The 27,271-nt window shown below is 48.9% G+C and overlaps 1 protein-coding gene across 3 annotated transcripts in view; it reads right to left on the bottom strand.

Moving 5' to 3' along the window:
• The window catches only part of LOC134958471 (sodium- and chloride-dependent creatine transporter 1-like), a 172,954-nt gene that overhangs the window by 66,727 nt on the left and 78,956 nt on the right, over positions 1-27,271 (bottom strand). For all 3 annotated transcript variants that reach the window (XM_063941115.1, XM_063941114.1, XM_063941116.1), the window contains exon 3: positions 1,041-1,172. In XM_063941115.1, coding sequence (XP_063797185.1) covers positions 1,041-1,172 — 132 coding nt within the window. The remainder of the gene's footprint in view (positions 1-1,040; positions 1,173-27,271) is intronic.

Genomic DNA, 27,271 nt, shown 5'->3' with positions numbered 1-27,271 from the left:
CAGCAGGAAAACTAAGACAGACGCCTCAATGACTTTAAATTTGGATGCTTCTGTAGACAGACCTAAATGTTAGTCTCTCTATAGAAAGGTCAAGTATAGTGGGTCAATCCTCCAATCGCTTATTGTAAATATTTGAACTGTTTTCTCTGGGCCTCTTGGTTGAGTCACCGATTACAGCTTACAAACCGCGAGTGACGTGTCCTTTAATGGGTTGTGGTTGACGCAGGCTATTGTCTGAGTGGAAGCTATTTAAAAAGCCTGTGGTTACTGCGTCCTCAGGGAATGATGAATATATAGATGGAATTTCATGGGTTTCATCTGCGGTTTAGTGGTGCTGTCAGATAACTGGTTTGGTTGAGTCTTGCGCCTGGTTACTGTAGTGACTGCGTGGGTAAAGCTGATGACCGTCTATATAAGGCATTGCTTATTGAAGTCTATGGGAATACTGGCAATCACAGATGCTATTATGCAGGCGAAAGAGGGTGGGATGTATTTAAGTTTTATGCTACAATAGATCATGGTTACTGTATGCCCCTGATTATGTGCATCTTGTCATACTGCAATGAGTGGGATAATTCGAGAGAGGTTGCAAGTCTTCTAAAGAGGATTAGTGGAGGTGCTACCCACAACAACCAATCAGATTCTAGATACCATTTCTCATGTGCATTCTACGGGCAACTTATCCACCTGTCCTCTGTAGAAGGTTTGATACATCTCCCCAAGGCCATCCTAAGGTAAAGGCATGCTGGGCAGCTGCCCAGGGCACTACGATTCTAGGGGCCTTTGAGCAGGAGCAGGGTTGGCCGGGAGGCGTTTGTCCTCCTCCCCCACAACGGCTTGTACCTCCAAAGCTGTGTTAGTAGAAGGGGAGACACGCAGACGTCTAGGGGTGTATGTCACTCACAGGATGTGTCACAAGATATGCAATTGGGGCAAATTGGGAAATATATTTTAAATTAAACTGTTGTCAGACTCCCTTAGGCACCGGCAGGTGGAATACTGTCCATGGAAATGTAAGTGCGCTCTAGGGGGTGGGTTACCTTTGAAAAGTGGCGCGATGTTCCAGGCTGCAATTCCTCCTTGCTTCATGAACTGACCCAAAGCAATTTCCAAAAAGAAAACCGGAATTCCTCCAACGAAGACAATCAGCAGGTAGGGAATGAGAAACACCCCTGAGTGGGCACAAGAGGAATAGACAAATGAGGGTGTCCATTGGGACGGGACTGATAAAACACATGTACAGCATAAAAGCATATATTACACAGCTAGCCATCCCTATGTATAGTCGGTATACGATCAAGATCCCGCCAGTCGGAATACCGACGCAGGAATCCTGTCACCCGTCAGATCACCGACACCGGAATTCCGACCAGGTCAACAACAGCCCCACGCCAGAATCCCAACATTCTGAATCCTGAAGGTAAGTATAGCCAGGAGGGTTAGGGATTGGCGACGGGGATGGGTGGATCGGGTTAGCTTTATGTTCCACAAGGGGGGTTAGGAGTAGACTATGGCGGTAGGGTTAGGCTGCGAGGAGAAGGTTTAGGGTCAAGCACCACTGGACGGAGGGTTAGGTTTAGGCACTAAGAAGGGAGAGTTAGGCTCTGGAAAGAGGGGGGGGATTAGGATTAGGCTGCAAGGAGGGGGTTTAGGGTTAGGTAAAAAATAGGATTTTAATTACCTACCGGTAAATCCTTTTCTCGTAGTCCGTAGAGGATACTGGGGTTCCATTTAGCACCATGGGGTATAGACGGGTCCACTAGGAGCCATGGGACATTAAGAATTTGATAGTGTGGGCTGGCTCCTCCCGCTATGCCCTTCCTACCAGACTCAGTCTAGGAACCTGTGCCCGAGGAGACGGACATACTTTGAGAGAAGGATAGATAAGGATAGTGGTGAGATTCCGAACCAGCACACACAATCTAGAGGAAAGCCATGCTAACCAGACTTGAAACAGGAACAGCAACAGCTGAACCAAACCAGAATACTTAACCAAGTAACAGTGCAGGAAGAACGAAGCATGGGGCGGCCGCCAGCTATCCTCTACGGACTACGAGAAAAGGATTTACCGGTAGGTAATTAAAATCCTATTTTTTCTTACGTCCTAGAAGTTACTGGGGATCCATTTAGTACCATGGGGAAGTACCTCTCCTGGCAAGAATCAGCCGTTCAACCTCCATGCCGTCAAACGTAGACATGGTAAGTCTTGATAGATGAACGGGCCCTGTTGCAGAAGATCCTCGCAAAGAGGTAGAGGCCATAGATCTTCGAGGATCATCTCCAGGAGGTCCACATACCAGGCCCTTCTTGGCCAGTCCGGAGCAATAAGAATTGCTTGAATTTCTTCCCTTTTTATTCTTTTCAGTAGGCATCGCGTTCCATCGTCATGCGGAAGGCTTTGCGGAAGCAGAGCTGGAGATCTGTTCCTGAGAACCGGCAGTTGTTGGTTTGTGTGGTTTACCTCTAGCGCCTCTGTTGGCTGCAGTAGATCCTCTGGCTTTGCCCTTAAACTTGGCAGTCTAAAAGGACTGTAGAGTAGGTCCTGAGTAGGTCTTCCTAGTTGGGGGAGGTGCAGAAGGAAGATATGTAGACTTACCCACAGTAGCTTTGGAGATCCATTTGTCTAGTTCGTCTCCAAATAAGGCTTCTCCTGTGAAGGGTAGGCCTTCCACGCCTTTCCTGGAATCCGCGTCCGCAGTTCACTGGCGTAACCATAAGCCCCTGCGTGCTGACACTGCCATAGCCGTGGTGCGTGCATTAAGCAAATCCACTTCTTTTATGGCTTCCACCATAAAATTCGCAGAGTCCTGTATATGTTGCAGGAGTAAAACAATTTTCCCCCTAGATAAGGAATCCAACCCCTCAATTAGGTTATCTGACCATCTAGCAATGGCTTTGGTAATCCACGCACATGCTATAGTGAGTCTCTGGGCCATCCCAGCAGCCATGTACAAGGATTTGAGTGTAGTCTCAATCTTGCGATTGGCTGTATCTTTCAGGGAGGCTTCAGCAGGGACAGGCAACACTATTTTCCGTGACATCCTGGACACTGATGCGTCCACTATCGGTGGATTTTCCCATTTTTACCTATCCTCCTGGAGGAAAAGGAAAAGATGAGATTAATCTTTTAGGGATCTGAAATTTCTTATCAGGATTAACCCATGGTTCTTCAAACAGGGTATTCAATTCCTTTGACACAGGAAAAGTGACTGAGGATTTCTTTTTTACATTAAAATAAGATTCCTTACACTCCTCTGTCACTTTATCAGGAATTTGCAGAACGTCTCTGATAGCTTCTATAAGAGCCTCTTGTTACGTTCCTGGTGCTCAGAACAAGAGAGATGTTGCGTATTGAGTCCAGAGCACCAGAACGTGACGCTGAAATAAGGTGTGGTATGGAAATAGCCCCTAGCAACCTACCTCCATTGTTTCACCTGTGTGGTCAGTTCACGCCTGCGTGACTATGGTTTCTTGGGCCCACGGCAGCCGCGTTTGAAGGGCGGATTAGGTCTGCCCAACTCCGATGCCCCCAGGTCTTAGAGTGAGACAAGGCGTGAACTGAGACAGGATAATAACAAGGGGACCTCTAACTAAAGCAAACAGACGGCTAGGGGCTACTAACAACCCTAAAACGAAATATATGTGCGGCACGCCGCCAAAGGAAAAGGACAACAAAAGATACCACTGTCCACACCCCACACGGCACCGTCGTGTACCGGGGAGGACAGTGAAAAGCAGAAACCTCCGCAAAAACACCAGTACAAAACAAACGCAAGGACTAAGCGGCCTAGGCCGCAACATGTGGCAGAAGCCGCTACTCACAAAACCGTGAGAGAACCCCAATAAGCGAGAACCCCCAGATGACTGCAACAGGTTCACTTGGATTGGAAGGATTCCCAGGACCGGCTTCAGAACTCCAGGACTCAGGAGCACAGGGAGCAGGATCGACCAGATTCAGCAGACTAGGAACAAACTTTGCAAGGCAGGAACAGCATACAGGAAGCTATCACCGGCGAGGCTGCAGTGTGCTGGCTCCCATAAAAAGGCCCTGCTGTCCAATGACCGGAGAGCCAGCCAGACCAGCCCCCAGACCCTAATTGATGGTTGCCGTGCAGCTGCCCTGCTGCACGAGCAACTCATTAAATAGAATTAGTATCTGGCAATGGGGAACGCGGGCCGCCAGTGGCGTCCCCGTTGCCATGGACCCGGCGGCTGTGGACGCCCGGCGTCCTAGCATTGCCAGGGACCCGGCGGCACAGCACGCACGGCGTCCTGGCGTTGCTAGGCGCCGGGTGGGTACGGAAGAAGGTGCGGCGGCCGTGACCGTCGTTCGGCAACAGTCGGAGCGGCGTCACGGACCGCTGCGCCTAACAGTACCCCCCCTTGAGGAGGGGTTAAAGAACCCCTAAAGCCGGGTTTCTGAGGAAATTCCTGAAAGAATAATTTCTTAAGTGTAGGGGCATGTAGATCCTTATCCAGGACCCAAGACCTTTCCTCCTGGCCATAGTCTTTCCAGTGAACCAAAAAATACAGCCGGCCTCGAGAAACTTTGGAATCTAAAACCTTCTCCACCGAAAACTCTTGTTGCCCCTGAACACCCACCGGAGGTCTACCCTGAGAAGTTTTCCGAGGGAATCTCCTGGAAGAAATATATTGCTTCAGAAGGGAACAATGAAAAGTATTGCCAATATTGAGTGGTTTAGGCAAGCGTAGCCGAAAAGCAACTGGATTGACCTTCTTTACGATAAGGAACGGTCCAATAAATTTGGGTCCCAATCTAGCCGAGGGTTGTCTGAGCTTGATGTTGCGGGTTGACAACCACACCTTATCTCCCACCTTAAAAGTGCATGGGCGTCGGAACCTATCTGAAAAAATCTTTTCTCGGAAGGCAGCCTTCTTAAGGGCAAGGTGCACCTTTTTCCAAATCATTCTGAGACGGGAAGTTAAGGTCAACGAAGAGACTGGAAAATGAGGGTAAAAAGAATTGGCTCTAGGATGAAAGCCCAGGACCGAAAAGAATGGAGACTCCTTGGTGGAAGAATGACAAGAGTTATTATAGGCAAACTCGGCCAAAGGAAGAAATTCAGACCAATCATTCTGAAGTTTGGCTGAATATAGCCGTAAATACTGTTTTAATGACTGATTAACACGTTCAGTTTGTCCGTTAGACTGTGGATGGTACCCAGATGTTAGAGAGTTTCATATTTAATGAGGCACAAAAACGTTTCCAGAAACGGGCAATGAATTGTGGTCCCCGATCAGAGACAATATCCATGGGTAAACCAAGGAGCCTGAAGACATGGCGGAGAAACAAAACTGGCAACCCTTGAGCGGAGGGTAATCGGGGAAGAGCAATGAAGTGGGCCATCTTACTAAAACGGTCTACTACCACCCAAATGACCCGGAACCCAGCTGAAAGAGGAAGGTCCACCACGAAATCCATGGATATATGTGACCATGGCCTGAGAGGAATGGCTATAGGCATGAGTTGCCCGACCGGCAACGATCGAGATACCTTGTACTGAGCACAAACCTGACAGGAACGGACAAATTCCCTCACATCTTTAGAAAGATTAGGCCACCACATTGAGCGAGAGATTAACTCCAAGGTTTTAGTGATACCCGGATGACCAGAAACCTTATTATCATGAAACTCAGCTAGAACAGTGCCTCTCAGAAATTCAGGGACGAAGAGACGATCTGCAGGAGTGACATTGGGAGCCTGCTGCTGAAGCTGGACTAGCTGTGTAAATAAATCCTGTGTGAGGCCAGCCCGGATTACAGACGATGGGACTATGGGGGTAGTAGCCAGGTGGTTATTGTGAACCGAAAGAAAACAACTTGACAGGGCATCAGCTTTCGTATTCTTGGAACCGGGCCTGAAGGTGATGATAAACCTGAAACGAGTAAAAAACAGCGCCCAACGTGTCTGTCGAGCATTAAGCCGTTTAGCTGACTCAATATACTGCAGGTTCTTGTGGTCAGTGAACACAGTAATGGTATGCCTTGCTCCTTCCAGCCAGTGCCTCCACTCCTCGAAAGCCCATTTAACTGCCAACAATTCTCGATTACCAACATCATAGTTGGATTCTGCGGAGGAGAATTTTCTGGACATGAAGGCACATGGGTGTAATTCCCGAGACTCCGGGTCTTCCTGAGAAAGGATAGCCCCCACTCCAACCTCTGAAGCATCTACCTCGACAATAAAGGGGAGATCCGGGTTAGGGTGTCTGAGTACTGGAGCTGAGACAAAGGCCTGTTTCAAGGCCAGGTAGGCAGACTTGGCTTTAGGCGACCAATTGGAAGGGTCCGCTCCTTTTTTAGTCAACGCCACAATAGGAGCAACCAAATCAGAGAAGGTATGAATAAAATGCCTATAATAATTTGCAAACCCTAAAAAGCGCTGGATTGCTTTTAAGTTCGTGGGTTGTGCCCAATTTAGGATTGCCTGGAGTTTTTTTGGTTCCATGAAAAACCCCTTTGGAGAAATAATATACCCCAGGAAGGACACTTCTGTGATGTGGAAATCACATTTCTCCAGTTTGGCGTACAAATGATTTTCCTGTAACCTCTGAAGGACCAGTCGCACATGGGTAATATGTTGTTCAAAGGACTCAGAGTAAATCAAAATGTCGTCTAAATAAACGACTACGAACTTTCCTAGAAAGTCGCGAAGGACGTCGTTAATGAGATCTTGAAATACAGCAGGAGCATTAGACAGCCCAAACGGCATCACCAGGTATTCATAATGTCCTGACTGTGTGCTGAAAGCCGTCTTCCACTCATCCCCAGATTTTATTCGGATGAGATTGTAAGCCCCTCTAAGATCGATTTTGGAAAAGATAACGGCAGTACGGAGCTGATTAAATAGTACCGAAATTAGTGGCAAGGGGTAGGTGTTTTTAACAGAAATCTTATTCAGAGCCCGATAATCAATACATGGTCTGAGCGACCCATCTTTTTTCTCAACAAAAAAGAACCCTGCACTCAATGGAGATTTTGAGGGCCTAATGAAGCCCTTCTTCAGGCTCTCGTGTACATACTCATCCATTGCCGTAGTTTCCGGGCCAGACAGGGCATATAGTCTCCCTTTAGGCAAAGAGGCACCGGGAACTAAGTCAATGGCGCAGTCATAGGACCGATGAGGGGGCAGAATATCCGCATTACCCTTGGAGAAAACATTGGCAAAGTCCTGATATTCCAAATGAATAAGTTCTGGGGTGACAGCCGCAACCCGGACTGGACAGGAAATACATTCCTTAACACAAAAGGGACCCCATCGGGAAATCTCCCCAGACCGCCAATCTATGGTGGGATTATGAAAGGCAAGCCAGGGGTGACCCAAAACTACGCGGACTGCCGGACAATGGGTAAGGTAAAACTCGATTTTCTCCGAATGTAGGGCCCCCACTGTCAGTTGTACTGGAGGTGTGCGGTGAGTGATTACCCCATTAGAAAGCGGACCACCATCCAAGCCGTGCATGGTGATACGTTTATCCAAAGGTATCTGCGGAACGCCCAAAGCCTGAGCCCAACCAAGATCCATGAAATTTCCCGCAGCTCCACTGTCGACGAATTATTATTCGGGCAATTACGCGCGACATGTCCCTTGCCACCACAATACAAGCAGAGACCAGAATTTAGCCTTCTGGTTCTTTCCTCTGGGGACAGCCGGGAGAGACCCATTTGCATGGGCTCCTCGACGTCCTCAGGGAAAGTATACACACATGGACTAGGCCTGAAACTAGCTCCTCTTTCAGCCCTCCGCTCCCGGAGACGACGATCAATTTTAATAGCAAGCTCCATGAGTTTGTCTAAAGTCTCTGGAGCGGGGTACTGAAGGAGACTGTCTTTAATAACTTCAGACAAACCGAGGCGAAACTGACTGCGCAGGGCCGGGTCATTCCAGCCACAGTCGTTCGACAAACGGCGAAACTCGGTACAATACGCCTCTGCTGGATTTTTCTCTTGCTTAAGTGCACGCAGGTGGCTCTCAGCCGACGCTTCTCTATCAGGGTCATCATACAAAAGGCCTAAGGACTTAAAAAAGGCATCTACCGATAGCAAGGCTGCGTCATCGGCTTTTAACCCAAAAGCCCAGGTTTGCGGGTCGCCTTGAAGCAAAGACATCACAATCCCGACCCATTGAGACTCAGTACCAGAGGATCGGGGCCTTAACGTTTACAAGCTTCCTTAAAATTAAAAAAATCCTTTCGGTTACCTGAAAAACGGTCAGGAAGATGCATCTTTGGTTCTGGAATCATACTCGGGGAGGCTCGCAAAAGATCTTCCTGCGATCTCACCCGAAGAGTAAGATCCTGAACCATCTGAGTTAGTTCCTGAATCTGGTTGGCCAAAAGCTGGCTGGGATTCGGTCCTAATACTGCCGGATTCATGAGGCCGAATCTCAAGGCCCACCAAATACAAATAACTCTTTATTCTTTTTGGCCGGTGATAATGTTACGTTCCTGGTGCTCAGAACAAGAGAGATGTTGCGTAGTGAGTCCAGAGCACCAGAACGTGATGCTGAAATAAGTAGAGATGAGCGCCGGAAATTTTTCGGGTTTTGGTTTTGGGTTCGGTTCTGCGGCCGTGTTTTGGGTTCGACCGCGTTTTGGCAAAACCTCACCGAATTTTTTTTGTCGGATTCGGGTGTGTTTTGGATTCGGGTGTTTTTTTCAAAAAACACTAAAAAACAGCTTAAATCATAGAATTTGGGGGTCATTTTGATCCCAAAGTATTATTAACCTCAAAAACCATAATTTACACTCATTTTCAGTCTATTCTGAATACCTCACACCTCACAATATTATTTTTAGTCCTAAAATTTGCACCTAGGTCGCTGGATGACTAAGCTAAGCGACCCTAGTGGCCGACACAAACACCGGGCCCATCTAGGAGTGTCACTGCAGTGTCACGCAGGATGTCCCTTCCAAAAAAACCTCCCCAAACAGCACATGACGCAAAGAAAAAAAGAGGCGCAATGAGGTAGCTGTGTGAGTAAGATAAGCGACCCTAGTGGCCGACACAAACACCGGGCCCATCTAGGAGTGTCACTGCAGTGTCACGCAGGATGTCCCTTCCAAAAAACCCTCCCCAAACAGCACATGACGCAAAGAAAAAAAGAGGCGCAATGAGGTAGCTGTGTGAGTAAGATAAGCGACCCTAGTGGCCGACACAAACACCGGGCCCATCTAGGAGTGGCACTGCAGTGTCACGCAGGATGTCCCTTCCAAAAAACCCTCCCCAAACAGCACATGACGCAAAGAAAAAAAGAGGCGCAATGAGGTAGCTGTGTGAGTAAGATAAGCGACCCTAGTGGCCGACACAAACACCGGGCCCATCTAGGAGTGTCACTGCAGTGTCACGCAGGATGTCCCTTCCAAAAAACCCTCCCCAAACAGCACATGACGCAAAGAAAAAAAGAGGCGCAATGAGGTAGCTGTGTGAGTAAGATAAGCGACCCTAGTGGCCGACACAAACACCGGGCCCATCTAGGAGTGTCACTGCAGTGTCACGCAGGATGTCCCTTCCAAAAAACCCTCCCCAAACAGCACATGACGCAAAGAAAAAAAGAGGCGCAATGAGGTAGCTGTGTGAGTAAGATAAGCGACCCTAGTGGCCGACACAAACACCGGGCCCATCTAGGAGTGGCACTGCAGTGTCACGCAGGATGTCCCTTCCAAAAAACCCTCCCCAAACAGCACATGACGCAAAGAAAAAAAGAGGCGCAATGAGGTAGCTGTGTGAGTAAGATAAGCGACCCTAGTGGCCGACACAAACACCGGGCCCATCTAGGAGTGTCACTGCAGTGTCACGCAGGATGTCCCTTCCAAAAAACCCTCCCCAAACAGCACATGACGCAAAGAAAAAAAGAGGCGCAATGAGGTAGCTGTGTGAGTAAGATAAGCGACCCTAGTGGCCGACACAAACACCGGGCCCATCTAGGAGTGTCACTGCAGTGTCACGCAGGATGTCCTTTCCAAAAAACCCTCCCCAAACAGCACATGACGCAAAGAAAAAAAGAGGCGCAATGAGGTAGCTGTGTGAGTAAGATAAGCGACCCTAGTGGCCGACACAAACACCGGGCCCATCTAGGAGTGGCACTGCAGTGTCACGCAGGATGTCCCTTCCAAAAAACCCTCCCCAAACAGCACATGACGCAAAGAAAAATTAAAGAAAAAAGAGGTGCAAGATGGAATTGTCCTTGGGCCCTCCCACCCACCCTTATGTTGTATAAACAGGACATGCACACTTTAACCAACCCATCATTTCAGTGACAGGGTCTGCCACACGACTGTGACTGAAATGACGGGTTGGTTTGGACCCCCACCAAAAAAGAAGCAATTAATCTCTCCTTGCACAAACTGGCTCTACAGAGGCAAGATGTCCACCTCATCATCATCCTCCGATATATCACCGTGTACATCCCCCTCCTCACAGATTATCAATTCGTCCCCACTGGAATCCACCATCTCAGCTCCCTGTGTACTTTGTGGAGGCAATTGCTGCTGGTCAATGTCTCCACGGAGGAATTGATTATAATTCATTTTAATGAACATCATCTTCTCCACATTTTCTGGATGTAACCTCGTACGCCGATTGCTGACAAGGTGAGCGGCGGCACTAAACACTCTTTCGGAGTACACACTTGTGGGAGGGCAACTTAGGTAGAATAAAGCCAGTTTGTGCAAGGGGCTCCAAATTGCCTCTTTTTCCTGCCAGTATAAGTACGGACTGTGTGACGTGCCTACTTGGATGCGGTCACTCATATAATCCTCCACCATTCTTTCAATGTTGAGAGAATCATATGCAGTGACAGTAGACGACATGTCCGTAATCGTTGTCAGGTCCTTCAGTCCGGACCAGATGTCAGCATCAGCAGTCGCTCCAGACTGCCCTGCATCACCGCCAGCGGGTGGGCTCGGAATTCTGAGCCTTTTCCTCGCACCCCCAGTTGCGGGAGAATGTGAAGGAGGAGATGTTGACAGGTCGCGTTCCGCTTGACTTGACAATTTTCTCACCAGCAGGTCTTTCAACCCCAGCAGACTTGTGTCTGCCGGAAAGAGAGATCCAAGGTAGGCTTTAAATCTAGGATCGAGCACGGTGGCCAAAATGTAGTGCTCTGATTTCAACAGATTGACCACCCGTGAATCCTTGTTAAGCGAATTAAGGGCTCCATCCACAAGTCCCACATGCCTAGCGGAATCGCTCCGTGTTAGCTCCTCCTTCAATGTCTCCAGCTTCTTCTGCAAAAGCCTGATGAGGGGAATGACCTGACTCAGGCTGGCAGTGTCTGAACTGACTTCACGTGTGGCAAGTTCAAAGGGCATCAGAACCTTGCACAACGTTGAAATCATTCTCCACTGCGCTTGAGACAGGTGCATTCCACCTCCTATATCGTGCTCAATTGTATAGGCTTGAATGGCCTTTTGCTGCTCCTCCAACCTCTGAAGCATATAGAGGGTTGAATTCCACCTCGTTACCACTTCTTGCTTCAGATGATGGCAGGGCAGGTTCAGTAGTTTTTGGTGGTGCTCCAGTCTTCTGTACGTGGTGCCTGTACGCCGAAAGTGTCCCGCAATTCTTCTGGCCACCGACAGCATCTCTTGCACGCTCCTGTCGTTTTTTAAATAATTCTGCACCACCAAATTCAAGGTATGTGCAAAACATGGGACGTGCTGGAATTTGCCCATATTTAATGCACACACAATATTGCTGGCGTTGTCCGATGCCACAAATCCACAGGAGAGTCCAATTGGGGTAAGCCATTCCGCGATGATCTTCCTCAGTTGCCGTAAGAGGTTTTCAGCTGTGTGCGTATTCTGGAAACCGGTGATACAAAGCGTAGCCTGCCTAGGAAAGAGTTGGCGTTTGCGAGATGCTGCTACTGGTGCCGCCGCTGCTGTTCTTGCGGCGGGAGTCCATACATCTACCCAGTGGGCTGTCACAGTCATATAGTCCTGACCCTGCCCTGCTCCACTTGTCCACATGTCCGTGGTTAAGTGGACATTGGGTACAGCTGCATTTTTTTTTTTTTTAAATAAAGTATTTTTATTTCGAAGGAGAGTAGTTTGCATACAGACATTGCATAACAGGAACACCTTAAACACGTAATGACATGTCCTCATCGGGGAACAGCATTCACTTTCGACTTATTTTCAAACTATGTCATTTGCTCATAGGCGCATAGGAATGTACAGTTATATATACCATTATTTTGCATTATCCGTACACTCTAGTATTCATGAAATCACATTATACTTTGTTTTGTTTTCCCCCCCCCCCCTCAAATATAACTCTTACGGACAATCCGTCCGAGTAAAACCCTTTAAAAGAGAAGAAAACAAACACAGAGAACCCCAGAAATAAAAAAATTAAAAAAACAAAGAGACAAAAAACATTATGGGGAAGAGGACGCATTGGGGGATACTAGCACTCTAAATCCTACCCTGTCCAGATGGGCACAGAGCCACTCTCTCATTCACAACCCATTGGGTGAGAGGGAAGCCTATGGCCCTAGAAGATCATAACTTGGCAAATCCAGGACCTGTTAGTAACCCTATCACCATTAAGTTTTAGGGTCTGGGACGGAGTATATGGATTCCAGCCATGGAGACCAAATTCTTTCAAATTTAGCGGAGGCGGTTTAGCGGAGGCATTGTGTTTCATATAAATGTATCGTTCCTTAAAAACAGTGTCGTTTATTAGTGCCTTAAGAGCGGGGAGTGTAGGGCCCTTATGGGCCATCCATAGCCTCGCAATGCTCACCTTCGCCATTGCACATATGTTGCGAGCATATAGGCCCTCTGGACCAGACACAAAGTCAGAGCTACCCATTCCCAGGATGCAAAATTGCGGAGTAAGCTTGGCCTCGTCCACCCCTGTGTTCCCCAGAATCGATCCGACCCCCGCCCAGAAAGCCAGCAGCACCGGACAATCCCAAATGAGGTGCCAAAAAGTACCTGCAGTCATCCCACACTTAGGGCAGTCACCCACACGACCCGTCCCGAATTTGGCCAGTCTGGCCGGGGTCATATATATTCTATGCAAAAGGAAGTATTGTATCTGTTGATACCTGATGGATTTGGTAACCGTGCACGGAGTTTCCAAAGCAAGGGCCCAGTTCTCTTCATCTATGGGGCCCAGATCCTGCTCCCATTTGACACGGAGACGTGTCAAAGGATCTATATGGAGTTTGGCGAGTAGATAACCATAAGCATGGGAAATCATCTTAACTCGACCCAGCATACTTACAAAGGTCTTAATGGGAAATGGTAGAATTTTAGGGGGGGAATTGGCGAATTGGGACTGCAAGGCATGTCTGAGCTGGAGGTATCTAAAAAAATAGGAGTTAGGAAAATTAAACTCATCTTTTAGTTGTTGGAAGGATTTGAGCGTATTATCCGTATAAAGGTGATTTATGGAAATCACTGATTTAGGGGCCCAAACTTCCCTCCCCTCGAGCGCATACAGTTCAGGGAGCCATTTAGAATACCAGAGGGGGGTGTCCGGGTCCAATCCATCAAATTTCAAAAGAATTTTTAGTGCCTGCCACACCTTCATGGCTTGGTATATAAGAGGAGGGAGGAACCGGGCCAAGCTCCCACTCAGCAACACCTGCAGGGGGGATAAGTCGGGGAAGTAGCATTGGACAAATACCCAGTGTAGAGAAGTGACGCCAGTATCCTGTACCCATGCACTAATATGAGACAGCTGAGCGGCATAGTAGTACATCTGAAAGTTTGGCAAGGCCAGACCTCCGTCGCTGCGCAGCCTGGTGAGAGTGTTCAGTTGTATTCTAGGACGTTTGCTAGCCCATATTAAAGAAGACAGGACACTATTCAATTTTCTAAAGAAGGATGGATGAATATATACAGGGGATTGCAGAACCACATATAGAATCTTAGGTAGTATTATCATTTTTACGAGGCTGACCCTGCCAGATACAGTCAATGGAAGCTTACACCAAGTCTTGGATTTACGAGTAATTTGTTGCATGATCGGATCAAGGTTCAAAGGTGTAAAGTCAGAGGGGTCATTGGTTACCTGAATCCCAAGATATTTAAATTTCGCCGTCCAACATAGCGGTAGGGAGATTTTAGGAGCAGCAGGGGGGGGGCCAATCACAGGCATAATAGAGGACTTAGACCAGTTAATATGAAGGCCTGAATATACACCGAACTCCTCAATCAATTGCAACACTGTAGGCATAGACCTGGTGTAATCCTGCAGAAACAACAGCATGTCGTCAGCGTAAAGGGCAATCCTATCCTCACGAGGGCCGGTATGAATGCCCACCACGCCTGGGTGGGACCTTATTAGACAGGCCAAGGGTTCGATGGCCAGGGCAAACAAGGTTGGGGACAGAGGACATCCCTGCCTGGTCCCGCGAAACAGGCGGAACGAGGGAGAGATATAGCCATTCACTGAGATCCTGGCAGTCGGGTGCTGATAAAGCAATTTAATCCATTTTATAAAATTAGGCCCGAAACCCATAGCTGTCATGACCTCCCATAGATAGGACCACTCGATACTGTCAAATGCCTTGGCGGCATCCAGTGAGACCACTACCGAGTCAGAGGGGAAGTCATATGGGATTTGTAAAATGGTATATAATCTACGTAGGTTAATAGAAGTGGACATCCCTGGCATAAAGCCGGTCTGGTCGGAGTGGATAATGGAAGTAATTACGGTGTTGAGTCGAACTGCTAAAATCTTTGCCAGGATCTTAGCGTCAGTGGGAATCAATGATATCGGTCTATAGGATTCTGGGGATCTAGGGTCTTTTCCGGGCTTCGGGATCACTATAATAATCGCCTCCGCCATAGAGGGGGGAAGTTGATCATTAACAAAAATATCAGAATACAGGGCGTGAAGCCTAGGACCGAAGAAATCAATGTGGGTCTTGTATACCTCTGAAGGGATGCCGTCATAGCCCGGTGCCTTGCCGCTGGGAGACAAGCCAATAGCCGCCGTTACCTCTTCCAGAGTTAAGGGTGCCTCCAGCATCTCAGAGGCCTCCGGGGGGAGTGTGGGTAGGGGAATATTACTTAAATAAGCGGAGAGGTCTGATGTCGAGTCTACCAGTTGTGAACTGTAGACCTCAGCATAGTAGGAGCGGAATAGCTGCGCAATTTCCGGCGTGGTGCTCACAAGGGCGCCATCGCTACCGGTCATCTGAGCAATTGTAGAACCTGGGCGGTCACTGTGCACCAATCGAGCCAACAGGCCACCTGGCCTATCGCCCTGCATGTAAATATTAGTAGCCTGAAATAGAAGCGAGCGCGAGTTTTTATCAGACAGATGAGCCACCCATGCCGACTGGGCTGCCAGCCAGCGTACCTTCAGCGCAGGGGTGCCATCCACCAAGTATCTAGATTCCAAATCCCTGGCGTCACTCTCAAGGGCTCGCTCTCTCTCCCTGCAGGACATTTTGAGGGCAGAAATACGTCTAATATACGTTCCCCTTAGGAATGCCTTAAATGAATCCCAAACCACTGTTCCGGGGGCCGAGCCTACATTGTCAGTAAAGTATCCCTCCCACTGAGTCACCTGGTCAGAGCAGTCACCTATTTGCAGCAGCCAGGAAGGATGCAGTTTCCAATAAGATTGACCCCTCTGGCTCACCATAGCGAGAGTCAACACCATAGGGGAGTGATCAGATATACCCCGGGCCTCGTATTGGACGTCAACCACCCTAGGGAGAAGAACGGGGGAGAGTAGGGTCAGATCGATCCTGGAGAACGAACCATGCGTGCCAGAGAAGCATGAAAACTGTCTAGTCGTAGGGTGCCGAGCTCTCCACACATCCACCCACTGCAAATTATTCAGAAAATCAGCAAATTTAGTAGGACTAGAGCGGACCCCAGCAGCCTGCGGAGAGCGCCATCTGTCTAAAGCTAAATTCATGACATTGTTAAAGTCACCCAAGCAGATTACCGGGGTGTCCGGAGAGGAGGCTATGAATGAAGCGGCTTGCTGTAGTACATCGTACGAGAATGGGGGGGGGATATAAACCGCCAGTATGTAGTAGGGTTGGGAACTTAGTCTACATTCAAGGAACACAAATCGACCGTATTTGTCAGTCTTGACCGATACCAGCTCAAATTGGACCGATTTCTTTATCAGGATTGACACACCCCTGGAGGAAGAGGAGTGAGAAGCGTGATAGGCCCAGCCCACCCAGGGTCTTCTAAGTGACAGTAACCTATTCCCCTCCAAGTGAGTCTCGCAGAGACATGCAACATCCGGGCCATATTTCCGAAGTGTAGTTAATACTAAGGAACGCTTTATCTTATTATTTAAACCTCGAACATTCCATGTCAGAAATTTCAAATTAGCCATAGATCTGGTAATATTCTATGTAGTAACCTAAAGATACAGTCCAGCGAATATTCCTGGAAATTGTTAGTGAGGGTAATAACAGTGCTATACTACTCAATCCCTGATTCTTAATCGACAGTATCCAATGCATCAGACATACTTCCCACATCAAAATGAATGTACTCCAAAACAAATTTAAGCATGAGAAAAATAACAAACTATAGAAAGAAAAAAACTTGTGTAAGGCACAGCAACAAGCTGTTCGCTGAACTCTCCCCCCCTCCCCGTATACCACCCCTAACTTCGGCATACTTAAATCCCAAACTATCGTTTCTATCTCTCAAGGGCTAAATACTAAACAAAACCCTTAACCAAAGTCAAGCGATCAAGAGAAAGAAAAGAAAAGTCCTGAGCCACCAACGCCAAGGGGGGGCTCCCTGGACAATGGGTAGATGCCTCTGGTGGTCCCAACCGATCATTAGACAGTGCAGGGCCTCAATCCGGGGCCATCTGGCGCGCTCCCGGAGCATATCTGTCCAGCCATTGGGCCGCCTCTCTAGGGGAATTGAAGAATTTGGTTTCCCCGTCCGCTACCACCCAGAGTCGGGAGGGGAATAGCATAGAGTAGGAGACGTTCAGGTCTCTGAGGCGCCTCTTGATAGGCATAAACTGGGCTCGATCCTTCTGGACTTCCGCGGCAAAATCAGGAAAAGCAGACACGGTAACCCCGTTTCTGGTAAGGGGGCCTTATGTGCGTCCCAACCGGAGGACCGAGTCACGGTCCTTATAATGCAGAAATTTGGCGATGAAGGTGCGCGGAGGGGCGCCAGGAGGTAGAGGACGAGATGGTATCCGGTGTGCACGCTCCACCGTAAACTGTGCCGTGAAGGATTCAGCGCCGTACAGTTCCTTAAGCCATGACTCCAGGAAGACCTCAGGCTGGGAGCCCTCCTCCTTCTCCGGCAGGCCCACAAATCGCACATTATTTCTACGCAGCCGACCCTCCATGTCTAGTAATTTGGATTGAAGGGATGTTACTTGCTGGGTTACCGTGGAAATAGATTGTTTCATAGGACCGCACATATCCTCCAGATTCGAGACACGGGTTTCTGCCTCTCCCACTCTCTCTCGTATGCGCTGGACGTCCTGCCGAAGCAGTGAGAGATCACACTGCACTTTCTCCATCTTATCTGAAAGACGCTGTTCCGATCCAGCTATTGCCTCCAGCACTTGTTGAAGAGATGGAGCTGCGGGTGTGTTAGGGGATTCAGCAGCTGTTGCAGATGGGGAGTAGGAGTGGGACGGAGAGGCCCCCTGCGAAGCGGCCTGCGAGGCCCGTTGGTTTAGTGGGTTAGGTTGTCTGGCAAATTTCTCCAGCTTCGCCGCAGCCGTGCGCTGGCCGTCCCGAACCATGACGGACAATAGGTAGTAACAGACACTCCGGTATAATCTCAGGTCAAAAGCGTAGAAGGAGACTTCAGCAATGAGTGAATTTTAGGGTTGTAATAAGCAGAAACACATCCGCAGCTGGTCTCCAAAGTAGTAGGCAAATGTAGAAGAAAGTACTGGCAGCGTCCCAGAATATAGGTGAGAGCAGGAGCGATGCAGTTATTTAGTATGTAAAATAAGACAGCAACTGAAGTCAAAGTGTAATTTGATCCCAGGAGGTAGAAGTCACTCACCAGTTACATATCAGTCAGCCTTTAAGTGAGAGTGTTCCCTCTATGACTGGAAGCAGCAGTCCAGAGCAGTGGGGCCGGGAATCTCCAAAATTGAGGCCGGGGATCCGGAGGAGGTATAGGCCGCAAATCCGGAAGTATGTCTCCTCGGCCGTACAGACCCCGGGGAGAGCGGGGAAATCGCCTGCCGGTGCCCTGCAGCGTAGGGAAGAAAAGCAGGGTATTCAGGCACACCAAAGGGGCCAGGATATTACAGGAGGATGTTTAATCCAGGGAGCTCCCGGGATCTGCTTCCTACTCCTGTGCTGCCGTGGCCACGCCCCCACAGCTGCATTTTTTAGGACACTGGTGACTCTTTTTCTGAGGTCTGTGTACATTTTCGGTATCGCCTGCCTAGAGAAATGGAACCTAGATGGTATTTGGTACCGGGGACACAGTACCTCCAACAAGTCTCTAGTTGGCTCTGCAGTAATGATGGATACCGGAACCACGTTTCTCACCACCCAGGATGCCAAGGCCTCAGTTATCCGCTTTGCAGTAGGATGACTGCTGTGATATTTCATCTTCCTCGCAAAGGACTGTTGGACAGTCAATTGCTTGGTGGAAGTAGTAAAAGTGGTCTTACGACTTCCCCTCTGGGATGACCATCGACTCCCAGCAGCAACAACAGCAGCGCCAGCAGCAGTAGGCGTTACACGCAAGGATGCATCGGAGGAATCCCAGGCAGGAGAGGAATCGTCAGAATTGCCAGTGACATGGCCTGCAGGACTATTGGCATTCCTGGGGAAGGAGGAAATTGACACTGAGGGAGTTGGTGGGGTGGTTTGCGTGAGCTTGGTTACAAGAGGAAGGGATTTACTGGTCAGTGGACTGCTTCCGCTGTCACCCAAAGTTTTTGAACTTGTCACTGACTTATTATGAATGCACTGCAGGTGACGTATAAGGGAGGATGTTCCGAGGTGGTTAACGTCCTTACCCCTACTTATTACAGCTTCACAAAGGCAACACACGGCTTGACACCTGTTGTCCGCATTTCTGTTGAAATACTTCCACACCGAAGAGCTGATTTTTTTGGTATTTTCACCAGGCATGTCAGTGGCCATATTCCTCCCACGGACAACAGGTGTCTCCCCGGGTGCCTGACTTAAACAAACCACCTCACCATCAGAATCCTCCTGGTCAATTTCCTCCCCAGCGCCAGCAACACCCATATCCTCCTCATCCTGGTGTACTTCAACACTGACATCTTCAATCTGACTATCAGGAACTGGACTGCGGGTGCTCCTTCCAGCACTTGCAGGGGGCGTGCAAATGGTGGAAGGCGCATGCTCTTCACGTCCAGTGTTGGGAAGGTCAGGCATCGCAACCGACACAATTGGACTCTCCTTGTGGATTTGGGATTTCGAAGAACGCACAGTTCTTTGCGGTGCTTTTGCCAGCTTGAGTCTTTTCAGTTTTCTAGCGAGAGGCTGAGTGCTTCCATCCTCATGTGAAGCTGAACCACTAGCCATGAACATAGGCCAGGGCCTCAGCCGTTCCTTGCCACTCCGTGTGGTAAATGGCATATTGGCAAGTTTACGCTTCTCCTCCGACAATTTTATTTTAGGTTTTGGAGTCCTTTTTTTACTGATATTTGGTGTTTTGGATTTGACATGCTCTGTACTATGACATTGGGCATCGGCCTTGGCAGACGACGTTGCTGGCATTTCATCGTCTCGGCCATGACTAGTGGCAGCAGCTTCAGCACGAGGTGGAAGTGGATCTTGATCTTTCCCTAATTTTGGAACCTCAACATTTTTGTTCTCCATATTTTAATAGGCACAACTAAAAGGCACCTCAGGTAAACAATGGAGATGGATGGATACTAGTATACTTATGGATGGACTGCCGAGTGCCGACACAGAGGTAGCTACAGCCGTGGACTAACGTACTGTGTCTGCTGCTAATATAGACTGGATGATTGATAATGAGATGAAATCAATATATATATGTATGTATATATAATATCACTAGTACTGCAGCCGGACAGGTAGATAATATATTTATTAGGTAATGATGACTGATGACGGACCTGCTGGACACTGTCAGCTCAGCAGCACCGCAGACTGCTACAGTAAGCTACTATACTCTATAGTAGTATGTACAAAGAAGAAAGAAAAAAAAAAACCACGGGTAGGTGGTATACAATTATGGATGGACTGCCGAGTGCCGACACAGAGGTAGCTACAGCCGTGGACTAACGTACTGTGTCTGCTGCTAATATAGACTGGATGATTGATAATGAGATGAAATCAATATATATATGTATGTATATATAATATCACTAGTACTGCAGCCAGACAGGTAGATAATATATTTATTAGGTAATGATGACTGATGACGGACCTGCTGGACACTGTCAGCTCAGCAGCACCGCAGACTGCTACAGTAAGCTACTATACTATAGTAGTATGTACAAAGAAGAAAGAAAAAAAAAAACCACGGGTAGGTGGTATACAATTATGGATGGACTGCTGAGTGCCGACACAGAGGTAGCTAAAGCCGTGGACTAACGTACTGTGTCTGCTGCTAATATAGACTGGATGATTGATAATGAGATGAAATCAATATATATATGTATGTATATATAATATCACTAGTACTGCTGCCGGACAGGTAGATAATATATTTATTAGGTAATGATGACTGATGACGGACCTGCTGGACACTGTCAGCTCAGCAGCACCGCAGACTGCTACAGTAAGCTACTATACTCTATAGTAGTATGTACAAAGAAGAAAGAAAAAAAAAAACCACGGGTAGGTGGTATACAATTATGGATGGACTGCCGAGTGCCGACACAGAGGTAGCTACAGCCGTGGACTAACGTACTGTGTCTGCTGCTAATATAGACTGGATGATTGATAATGAGATGAAATCAATATATATATGTATGTATATATAATATCACTAGTACTGCAGCCGGACAGGTAGATAATATATTTATTAGGTAATGGTGACTGATGACGGACCTGCTGGACACTGTCAGCTCAGCAGCACCGCAGACTGCTACAGTAAGCTACTATACTATAGTAGTATGTACAAAGAAGAAAGAAAAAAAAAAACCACGGGTAGGTGGTATACAATTATGGATGGACTGCTGAGTGCCGACACAGAGGTAGCTACAGCCGTGGACTAACGTACTGTGTCTGCTGCTAATATAGAGTCTAGACTGGATGATAAATTATTGATAATGAGATGAAATCAATATAATATCACTAGTACTGCAGCCGGACAGGTACTATATATATTTATTATGTAATGACTGATGACGGACCTGCTGGACACTGTCAGGTCAGCACAGCACCGCAGACTGCTACAGTAAGCTACTATAGTAGTATGTATAAAGAAGAATGAAAAAAAAAAAAACCACGGGTAGGTGGTATACAATATTATATATATATATATATTATATACAATTTTATATATATATATATATATATATATATATTAAACTGGTGGTGATTGATTATTAAACTGGTGGTCACTTCAGGACAGGTCACAATGCAACTTGCAACTAGTACTCCGAGGCCTAAGCAGACAATCACAAAATATATTATTATACTGGTGGTCAGTGTGGTCACAACAATGGCAGTGTGGCACTGACTCTGGCAGCAAAAGTGTGCACTGTACGTTATATGTACTCCTGAGTCCTGCTCTCAGACTCTAACTGCTCCCCACTGTCAGTGTCTCCCCCACAAGTCAGATAATACACTTACAGTCACACTATCTAATCTATAAATATCACTTCAGCAAGTAGTATAGTAGTATACAGTAGTACTCCTCCTAATAATGCTCCCCGAAAATACTGTGTCTCTCTCTTCTCTAAACGGAGAGGACGCCAGCCACGTCCTCTCCCTATGACTCTCAATGCACGTGTGAAAATGGCGGCGACGCGCGGCTCCTTATATAGAATCCGAGTCTCGCGATAGAATCCGAGCCTCGCGAGAATCCGACAGCGTGATGATGACGTTCGGGCGCGCTCGGGTTAACCGAGCAAGGCGGGAAGATCCGAGTCGCTCGGACCCGTGTAAAAAAACATGAAGTTCGGGCGGGTTCGGATTCAGAGGAACCGAACCCGCTCATCTCTAGAAATAAGGTGTGGTATGGAAATAGCCCCTAGCAACCTACCTCCATTGTTTCACCCGTGTGGTCAGTACACGCCTGCGTGACTATGGTTTCTCTGGCCCACGGCAGCTGCGTTTGAAGGGCGGATTAGGTCTGCCCAACTCCGATGCCCCCAGGTCTTAGAGTGAGACAAGGCGAGAACCGAGACAGGATAATAACAAGGGGACCTCTAACTAAAGCAAACAGACGGCTAGGGGCTACTAACAACCTTAAAACTAAATATATGTGCGGCACGCCGCCAAAGGAAAAGGACAACAAAAGATACCACTGTCCACACCCCACACGGCACCGTCGTGTACCGGGGAGGACAGTGAAAAGCGGAAACCTCCGCAAAAACACCAGTACAAAACAAACGCAAGGACTAAGCGGCCTAGGCCGCAACACGCGGCAGAAGCCGCTACTCACTAAACCGTGAGAGAACCCCAATAAGCGAGAACCCCCAGATGACTGCAACAGGTTCACTTGGACTGGAAGGATTCCCAGGACCGGCTTCAGAACTCCAGGACTCAGGAGCACAGGGAGCAGGATCGACCAGATTCAGCAGACAAGGAACAAACTTTGCAAGGCAAGAACAGCATACAGGAAGCTATCACCGGCGAGGCTGCAGCGTGCTGGCTCCCATAAAAAGGCCCTGCTGTCCAATGACCGGAGAGCCAGCCAGACCAGCCCCCGGACCCTAATTGATGGTTGCCATGCAGCTGCCCTGCTGCACGAGCAACTCATTAAATAGAATTAGTATCTGGCAACGGGGAACGCGGGCCGCCAGTGGCGTCCCCGTTGCCATGGACCCGGCGGCTGTGGACGCCCGGCGTCCTAGCATTGCCAGGGACCCGGCGACACAGCACGCATGGCGTCCTGGCGTTGCTAGGAGCCGGGCGGGTACAGAAGAAGGTGCGGCGGCCGTGACCGTCGCTCGGCAACAGTCGGAGCGGCGTCACGGACCGCCGCGCCTAACACCTCTATTCCCTGTGCCAGAGCAGCGTCTCCCCCTTCTGAATCCATCTCCCCCCTCCTCCATGTCTGACACGTCAGAGTCAGACTGCAGGATATGGGCCAGAGATCGCTTTTGTGGATAAATGGCAGGGGACTGAGACGCTTGTTTGGGGACTGAGTCTCTATTCATAATCTCATCCGGGACAATTTATTAGATATATTGGAAATCATTCCTTTAATAGAATCCAGCCACGCTGGTTCGGCCCCGCTAGCCTGAGAAGGTGCACTACACTGAGTACACAGTAGTAAGCTCCCTGGGGAAGAGGAACACTCTGCCGTACATGAAACACACTCTTTACCTGACATATTGTAAATGTGACAGCACACACACACAGGAAAGGTTAAAAGCACAATTAACCCACACAGAGCTCTTCCAGGGAGACAAAGATATATTTGGAGCCAGCACATAGTGCCCTTATAGCTAATGCCAAGCTTAGCCGGGTCGCAGACTTAAGTACCCAGATTGGGGACTTAGTACACTAATAATCGCTCGCCCCCTGCTATGACCCCCTGGTACCGCTGAGGTAATCTGGAGTCTCACCAGAGGAGCTGCGCGTCCCTGTCAGTCAGCGTCTGTGTCCACTGCAGAGGAAAAATGGCACTGGTGAGCTGCTAGATCCTCTCATAGTGAAGCTCCACCCATTCGATGGCGCGCAGTCTTCCCACTTTTTTTATACTGGCTGAGGTAATTTTGTGCTTAAAATGGAGCCAGATCCGTTTTAAGGCTTTGTTTGCCAGTGTGGGTACTGTGTACAGTGTACTGAGACGCAGTTGTGTACTGAGTCTGGAGACGCAATGCGCCCCGGTGAGGAGCCGTGCGTCTCCGTACCCTCATGCCGCCATAATGGCCGGCGACCCGCTATCCGGGACGCCGGCTTAGTACTCACCACTCTTCTTTATTCTGGCTCTGTTAGGGGTGGCGGCGTGCTGCGGGAATGTACGCTCGCTGTGGTGGGGCTTGCAAATAGTTCCCTCAGTCCCTCAGGAGCTAGTGTCCTGTCAGTGGGGAATGGGACCAGTAACCCTTCAAGAGGTTGGGCCGTCCCCCCCCCAAGTCCCACGAAGCAGGCAGGCTGGTGCCATCCAGACCTGCCTGAAAATAAACAGAAAAATAAATACAGAAAACTCTTCAGGAGCTTCCATAAGCGTGACCGGCTCCTCCGGGCACATTTTTGTAAACTGAGTCTGGTAGGAGGGGCATAGAGGGAGGAGCCAGAACACACTATCAAATTGTTAAAGTGGAACCGTCTATACCCATGGTACTAAATGGAACCCCAGTATCCTCTAGGACGTAAGAGAAAAATTTTACTATTATTTTACATATATGAATTTTACAGATACTGACACATTGCAAAAGCAAAACATGTGCTAGCCGCACTTTTTAAGCTGTTTCCGGGAATAACTTCCGGTTTTAATGGATGAACAATAAAGTTTTTGACGATCTTTTCCTTTTAAATATGGATCCAACCACATGGTCAATCATCCTTGACAAAGTGATACGTCACGAAACGCGTTAGTTGCTGGGACCGGCTTCACATCATACCAGAAGTCACGGAACGAGTACTTCTGGTCACACTAAGGACACCGGCTGGGGAGGAAGACCGCAGAAACGAGTGACCAGCGCCGCAGGGAAGGAAGGTAGGCTAGGGGTCTCTCAATCCCACTTTCATGTCCTCCCTCGAGACTTTCCTCTCTCCTCTTTCCACTATGACTTGTCCCAACCAGGCAGCCACCTTCAATAACTCTTCCCTAACCGCTGCTCTCGACTCTGTGGCCCCCCTCTCCTCTGTCCCCCTCCGCCGCTCCAAACCACAACCCTGGCACACCAAACTAACACGTTTCTTACAAAAATGCTCACGCTCCGCTGAACGCTCCTGGAGGAAATCTCACTCTCTGCCGGACTTCCTCCATTTCAAGTTTATTCTCTCCTCCTACAGCTCTGCTCTTTCCCTCGCCAAGCAATCCTTTTTCCAAGCACTCATCTCCTCTCAGTCCTCCTGTCCACGCCGTCTCTTTGATACTTTCAACACTCTCCTTCGCCCCCCTCCTCCTCCCCTCCCATCCTCCCTCACTGCCACTGACTTTGCCTCCTTCTTCATCTCCAAAATTGAGAATATCCGACACGACATCTCCCGCCGTCACCCCTCTGCTACCCCCCTGCCCCCTTTATCCCTCCCCTCCATCTATCCCACCCTGTCCTCCTTCCATCCCACTTCAGAAAAGGAAGTCCACTCCCTCATCTTATCCTCCCCCCTCACCACCTGCCCCCTGGACCCCCTTCCCTCCCGTCTTCTCCGCTCCCTCTCCCCCACTGCCTGCTCCCACCTTGCTCACCTCTTTAACCTGTCCCTCTCCACCGGCATCTTCCCCTCACCATTCAAACATGCTCTGGTCTCGCCTATTCTCAAAAAATCCAACCTCGACCCCTCATCACCCACTAACTACCGCCCCATCTCTCTTCTCCCTTTCGCCTCCAAATTACTTGAATGACTAGTCTACAGCCGTCTCACAAGCTACCTCTCTGACAACTCCATCCTCGATCCACTACAATCTGGCTTTCGCCCACTCCACTCAACTGAGACTGCCCTGGTGAAAGTCACCAATGACCTGCTTTCGGCCAAATCCAGGGGCCACTTCTCTCTGCTCATCCTTCTGGACCTCTCTGCTGCCTTTGACACTGTTGATCATCCTCTCCTCCTCGGCACACTCCAAAACGCTGGCCTCTCTAGCACTGTCCTTGACTGGTTTTCTTCTTACCTCACTAACCGCTCCTTCTCTGTGTCTGCCTCCAGCACCACCTCACACCCTTCCATCCTTCCTGTTGGTGTCCCTCAGGGTTCTGTCCTTGGACCCCTTCTGTTCTCCCTGTATACCTCTTCCCTGGGTGCGCTCATTAACTCATTTGGCCTTCAATACCACCTCTATGCTGATGACACACAACTCTACCTCTCATCTCCTGATCTGTCCCCCTCTGTCCTCTCTCAGGTTTCCAGCTGCCTCTCTGCAATCTCCTCCTGGATGTCTGAACGCTCTCTAAAGCTCAACATGGACAAAACGGAACTCATCATCTTCCCCCCATCCAGAGCAACACCCCCGACCAATAACTCCATCATTGTTGACAACACCACCATCTCCCCCGTTCCCTAACTCCGCTGCCTGGGTGTCACTCTTGACTCCTCCCTCTCCTTTGCACCCCACATCCAAGCTCTGGCACAATCCTGTCGTTTCCAGCTACGCAACATTGCTCGTATCAGGCCATATCTCTCCCAGAGTGCAACTAAACTCATCATCCACTCACTGGTCATCTCACGACTTGACTACTGTAATGTCCTCCTCACTGGCCTCGCTTGCTCCCATATTGCTCCCCTCCAATCTGTCCTGAACTCCGCAGCTAGGCTTATCTTCCTCTCCCGCCGCACCACATCTGCCACTCCCCTTCAACAAAATCTACACTGGCTCCCATTCCCCTACAGAATCCTCTTCAAACTCCTCATCCTCACATACAAGACCATCTCTAATTCCACTGCTCCCTACATCTCCAACCTCCTTTCCCTTCATACTCCCTCCCGACCCCTACGGTCGACTAATGACCGTCGCCTCTCCACCGCCCTGGTCACTGCTTCCCATGCACGAGTTCATGATTTTGCCTGTGCTGCACCCCTTCAGTGGAACGCACTCCCCCGCTCCATTAGACTCTCCGCAACCTTGCAAAGCTTCAAACGGGCACTAAAAACCCACCTATTCATCAAAGCGTACCCTTCTAATGCATAACCCAGTGCTGAAGCTGCGCCTCCACCCCCCTGCCTCATGCCGTGAACATCTCAGCTTTGCTTGCATACTGCCAACAGGCTACCTCCCACTTGCCTGCACCTCTTGTCATCTGTCTGTCGCCCCTCCCCATTAGATTGTTAGCTCTTCAGAGCAGGGCCCTCTTTCCTCTTGTTATCTAAGCCCTCGTCTCAACACATTTCACTCACAGCTCTCCCCTACTCAACAACCATCTTTATCCTGCTAGTAAAGGCTCATCTCCATCTATGGCCACCAGCCTCCAGTAGTACGATGATCACTCCCTCGATACTTACATCTTAGCTGTATTATGTCTTGAG

Source organism: Pseudophryne corroboree, chromosome 9 (assembly GCF_028390025.1).
Source record: "Pseudophryne corroboree isolate aPseCor3 chromosome 9, aPseCor3.hap2, whole genome shotgun sequence".
NCBI classification, from domain to species: domain Eukaryota; kingdom Metazoa; phylum Chordata; class Amphibia; order Anura; family Myobatrachidae; genus Pseudophryne; species Pseudophryne corroboree.
Note: the sequence above shows the minus strand (reverse complement) of the source record. Positions and strands in the feature narration are given on the sequence as shown.